General features: G+C 43.5%; 1 protein-coding gene across 3 annotated transcripts in view; it reads left to right on the top strand.

Moving 5' to 3' along the window:
- Positions 1-788: 788 nt before the first annotated feature.
- MTUS2 (microtubule associated scaffold protein 2) overlaps positions 789-6000 on the top strand; it is a gene marked incomplete at both ends in the record, with an annotated part of 339837 nt that continues 334625 nt past the window's right edge. For all 3 annotated transcript variants that reach the window (XM_084235099.1, XM_084235098.1, XM_084235097.1), the window contains one exon: positions 789-2966. In XM_084235099.1, coding sequence (XP_084091225.1) covers positions 789-2966 — 2178 coding nt within the window. The remainder of the gene's footprint in view (positions 2967-6000) is intronic.

Below are 6000 nucleotides of genomic sequence, written 5' to 3'. Positions count from 1 at the left end.
GTTAAATTTAGTCACTTGGTTAAGATGATATCCTCCACATTTCTCCATTATAAAGACACAATGTTCCTTTTGTAAGAAGTAAAGTATTCTGGAAAATGGTAACCTAAGATTGTGTAAATATCTGTTCCACAGCAATCTGCCACCCAATGATTTTTAGCAATTGTTATCAAGATAATTGTTACTGTGATGATTACAAAATGGTGATTTTTCTAATTCTATAAAATTTTCTTTATTGGTATTCTGTGAAGAACAACCTGCCTTTCTCCTTTACTCTTTTAATCACTATCAGTATAATTCTTGTGGACTTCTAAAATTTAAATGTAAGATTTAATGTATATTTGTAATACATTTATAACACTAGTCATTTTGATGTTTCAGTTTCCCCACATTTGACCAGCAAGAGCTTAAAGGTCTTGCACAAATATCTGGACTAAGTGAATGATATCATTGTATGAAATTGGTAAATAAATCTGTGTGTATGATGCTGTTTTCTCCTGACAACCTGTATTTGTTAATCTAACATGATTGTATTTTTATTTCTTCCTAGGTCTCATGGACTAGTTGGCTCTCATTCAGCAGGGACCTAACAAATAAGTCATCTTGCTGTTTATCAAGACAATGCTTGAGTTTAAACCATTCTGGAACTGATTAAAGCAGTATCACAATGTAACACTGTCAGGGGGCAGCAGGCAGCTTGAGAATCTCCTATTAATCAAATAGCAGCTTGAAAAAAGACCCTTTCCATTACATAGACTGCATGGCCAGCAGCCCCCATTGAAGGGTTGAAAATGAGTGTCCCAGTGGCTCCTAAGAAATCGTGTTATACGCAGTTACGGGACAACAGAAATGGAGCAAGAAATAATAATGAGAGTATCCTAAGTCTGGGTGATACAAACGCCAATCAAATCATGTTGGAGGTCAGTTCTTCTCGTGATGACTCTGAGACATGTGACCTGACGGATGAAATTGGAAATGCAAATTCAAGCAAGCCGGGAAATAGTACCCTTTTCAATAAGGAATTTCATCAACCTCAGGACTTTGGAAAAGGATCTCAGCCTGGCCCCACTGGCCTGAAAGATTTTAAATTTTCTTTGACTGTTCGTAGAGAACTAAATGAAGAGCACACAATGGAGAGAGGCACAGACATCTCACAGACCCCTCGGAGTATACAGGGACCAAGCCTGTCAAGTTGGAGGAATGTTACGGGTGAGGCCAGCCCAGAAGTTTTGGCTAAAAGGGATGCTGAAATTCCCCGGCATGTTCCCAAGGATAAACTGGCAAAGACCCTTGACAATGAAGAATTGAGAAGGCATTCTTTGGAGAGGGCTGGCAGCTCTGCTGGTGCTGTGGATACACTCACGAGGGAACATGTTGGGAGCCTAACATGGCAGCTTCTACAGCCTGCACACCTGGACTCCCCTGAACCCCCACGACATATGCCAGGTGGTGAGGAGGGACTTCAAAAGACATTGACAGTCCATTCTGCAGGGGCAGGTTTTCCTCCAGTAGACAGTACCTCAGAGGGAAAGAGTATATGTCATCCTAAACCATCTACCTCAGTAACCAAGGAGACCACCCCTTTAGAGGCCCAGATGGAGGGGGGACATGGACTGAAAGTTGGCAGAGAGAGCACATCACATTCTTCTTATCCAGAGCCTGCTCTGAATTCAGGCTTAAAGGAAGGCCAGAGTAAGTCAGAAGCACATTTAGGTCAGGGAAAGGGAGAGCTGAAATTTGCTCAACTGAGGACTGTGCAGGGATTAAAGTCAGCCCATGCAGAGTGTCTGGGAGGTCCTAAGGAGGAGGGTATGTTACCCCTAGAGAGAGAGGAGCCATGTGGGGAGCCACACCATGAGGACACCACTGAGGCACTTAGCAGTCTGTCACTCAGCGGTCTCTACCTTGGTGTGGGAAGAGGTAGGAGTGAACAAGAAAAGCAAATAGTCAATGTAGGTGAAGAGGGTTCTCTTCAGACCACTCCCAGACAGGGCCCTGCTACCTTCAGACATGATGATAATCAGCCCACTGGCAAAATTTCACCAAGTGCAACTAGGAGATTGGGTGAAAAGGTGCCCAGCAGCGTTTCACCAGGTGATGGTCATGTAGCTTTTATTCCTAATGATGCAGCTGACAGTGAGGAGAGAGGCAACGTAGACAATGCTGTGGTTTTTCCCCCAGATACTTCTGTTGGAGAAAGCAAAATTGGGGTCCCAAAGCACCATGACCCTCAAAACAGCAGTTCAGAAGCAGGGGAAAGTAAAGAGATTGCTCAAGCTGTAGGTGAAAATAGGAACCTTCTAGAAAACATAACTAAGACTGAAGGCACCCCAGAGAGAACAGATTCTCTTCTCAGTGTCCCAGCACCCCTCCACCTAGAGACAACTGTGAATGTGACCATCCAACCTACATTACCCAGTAGCAGCTTCCAGGACTTTGGTGTGTTGGGTGTGGACACGGGATCATCCTCTGCTTCCTTACCCTCTACCGATACCACATGGTTGTTGAACACTTGCCCCAAAGTGCCTGACAAGAACACCTGTCACAGTGGGATCCCAAACCCTGTCTCGACACATTCCGAGGACACACCTTCCTCTCAGGAGGGAATGGAGAACCACCAGGTTGAAAAAACAGAAGAAAGGATGGAACCTAAGCCCATTGTTATGCCCAAACCCAAGCATGTGAGACCCAAGATCATCACCTACATCAGGAGGAACCCGCAGGCCCTAAGTCAGGTGGACACTTCACTGGTTCCAGTGGGGCTCCCTTATGCCCCACCCCCATGTAGCATGCCTCTTCCCAAAGAGGAGAAGGCAGCCAGTGGCGATCTGAAGGCATCTACCAGCCTCTACGAGAAATTCAAGCCAGACTTGCAGAAGCCAAGGGTCTTCAGCTCTGGGTTGATGGTGTCTGGGATCAAGCCCCCAGGACATCATTTCAGTCAAATGAGTGAAAAGTTCTTGCAGGAGGTAAGAGAACATCATTTTGACGCAGTCTTTAAGTTGAGTGTCCTAAAGCTGTTTTTTTTTTTAAATGTATTTCAATGAGTTGTGAACACAGAATATTCTCTCTAAGCATATTGCAGATTTTGATGGACACACTTTTAAAGAGGAACTTGTATACATTTTCAACTGGAAGAGTGAAATGGCTCTACATCTAAGGAGAGTCATGAAATTAGATAACTATGCATTAAATTGACTTCCAGGTTTAAATGAGCATAATTCTTCTATGTAGCTGACCAATTTGAAGAAGCAAATTTATTTTGGATTTATAATGGAAGAAAAAATCCAAAGTAAATGTGTTCTTCAAATTAACCAGACTTTACCCTCTGGGGGGCGGGGGATACTTCCCTTATGGGAAAATCTAATATTTATACACATGAAGAACACAGTGAACAGAAAACAATGTTTTAGACATGTGGACTCTTTGTTTTAAGTCAAAATAGTAATTATGACTAACATTTAGTTGCATCAGACCCACATAAGATAGCATTGAATCTCTGTCTGTCTACCAGTCCTCACAGTAGTTCTCTAGGAGTTAGTATTACAGTTTTTGTCATTGTATAGATGAGAAACAGATACGGAGAAACTTGAGTAACCCATCTAAACCGCAGAACAAGGACAGTGTTGAGATTCTCCCCTAGGACCTCCCAGTTTACTTGCTGTGCTGCCCCTTTCAGTACTTGAATGCTAAGATGAGTCATCCTTCCAGACCTCAGAAAGACAAGTCTTCTCCTGGCAGCCAGAGTGATCAGTTTATAGGAAGACTGGACAAGACCACTCCTTTCCATAACACCCTTCAAGTTTGCCCAGGCCCCTTGTAGCACTGACTAAAGCCTGTAGTCAGCATGGAATGGCTCATACTGTAGGATGTACTAAGTGTGGCCCATTACCTCTCTGACCAACTCTTCTTCCTTACTCATCCTCTGTTTCCCCCATGTCCCAGGGCCCCAAGAAACACACAGCCCTCCTCCACCTTTGATTGCATTTCGGTGCCTGCAATCTGAGCCCACAGTCACTCTGTTCCCCCCGAAACCCTAGTAAAACTCCTGGTTGAAAAAAGTCTGCAAACCAAAGCTAGACCACAGTCATTATTAGCCTGAGGCTGTTGGGGATGCTCAGACTGGCCTAGGGAAAGGGATTATTGAAGTTCCTCCCTTTGGGCACCTGCAGCCCATCAGGAGGCTAGAACTCTTGATACTGTCTAGCAGCAGCCTGCTGCCCAGGTTCCTACCCTCTATTGGCATGAGAGAGGTGCAGAGGTATCAGTCTATATAGGAACAGATACCCCAAGATACTGGGAAAACAACCTAGGATTATATTTACAACCTGTATATAAATCTTAATATAAGGTCAACATATCAAGTTAGGGAAAGAAAGCTGTTTAACTCAACCAATAAAAACTAAAAATGAAGAGGCAGGGGAATATACCATAGAACAACAACAACAAAAAAACCCTTAGGAAAGATCTAGATCCAGCAGAACTAGGTAACTTACCTGAAGAGGAGTTAAAAGTAGTCCTAAATTGCTTATTGAAATAAGAAAAACGACCAATGAACAAAATGAGAATAACAAGCATAGAGAAAATATGGGACAGTTTCAGGTGGAAATAATGGACTTAATTCTACAATTAAACTAAAAAATATAATAGAGGTTCTCAACAGTAGACAAGAAGAAGCAGCTGGTACTATCAGTGAACTTGAAGTGGAAGTAGAAGTCACACAAACAAAGCAGCAAACAGAAAAAAGAATTAGAAAGAATGAAAACAGTATCAGACCCCTTGGGGCAATACAAAAAGAAACAATATCCACATCATAGGGGTCCCAGAAAGAGAAAAGAGAGGGGAGGGGGTAGAAACTTTACATTAAAAAATGCTAGTTGAGGGCCTCCCTGGTGGCACAGCAATTGAGCGCTGGGTTGCGAAGCTGCCCGCAGCCTCTGCAGCGCCGGTTTGATCCCCGGCTGCTCCCCGGCCACCGGAGGAGGGTCCCACATGGCATGCAGGCCTCTCCTGCCGCCTGCTGCTCCCCTCAGCAGGGTACTTTGTCAGTCTGCCTGTTCTGCTCCCCGCTCTGGCTCTGGTGAATTTTCTCACCCTCCCACGCTTCTGACTGTACCCAGTGCTTGTACAAATAAATCTTTAAAAAAAAAATATACTAGTTGAGACTCTTCCAAACTTGGGAAAGGAAACAGACATCCTGATGCATGAGACCCAGAGTTCCAAACAAAATCAATCTAAACAGAATTTCACCAAGTCATGTAATTAAACTGCTAAAAACTATAAAGAAAGAATATAAAAACATCCAGAGAAAGTAATATATAAAGGGACTCCTGTAAGATTTCTGTGGATTTCTTGAGGACCAGAAGGGAATAATTTGGTGTGTCATCAGTCACTCAACCTAGGAATGTTTTCTGCCATAAAACCATTTCTTGGGCCTCCCCTGGTGGCCTCCCCTTGGGCCTCCATAGCGCTGGTTCTTTCCCCGGGTCCCACAAAACAAACAAACAAACAAACAAACAAACCCATTTCTTCACATAAGAGACAAAGCAGAGAAACCCCAGGTTTTATGCAGGGCTAATTTCTCATTAATCAAAGGCTAGGCTGGCTCTTGGCCTTTGCTTTGATAGCTGCAACCCCACCTAGCCCAGGGAGAACCCCATCTGTGCTTAGACTCAGGGCAGGGAGATCCCAAAGCTGGTTGGTGTGCCCCCAAACTTGCCACTAGATACCTTCAGGTGGTCTCCTGGGAAAGAACATATTTCTGACTATTTGCAACAAATATTTTTTCAGTTGTAGAAGTTATATATCCATGCTCTATTTAATAAAATGGGAACGTTTTAATAATAAAAACTCAAATCAGCTTCAGACTCTTCCATCATTATTGACAAATCCCTGATGGTTAATTAGCATGGATAAAAATAGTGGAATAAGTGTTCTGAGAGAGGGAGTCTTCTTGGGTGGCATGAAAAACAGATATTTAGAGCTTCTAGAAGCAGCTTTGAA

This window comes from Talpa europaea (assembly GCF_964194135.1).
Source record: "Talpa europaea genome assembly, chromosome: 6".
NCBI classification, from domain to species: Eukaryota; Metazoa; Chordata; class Mammalia; order Eulipotyphla; family Talpidae; genus Talpa; species Talpa europaea.
The sequence above is the reverse complement of the archived record's forward strand: the minus strand, read 5'-3'. Positions and strand labels throughout refer to the sequence as shown.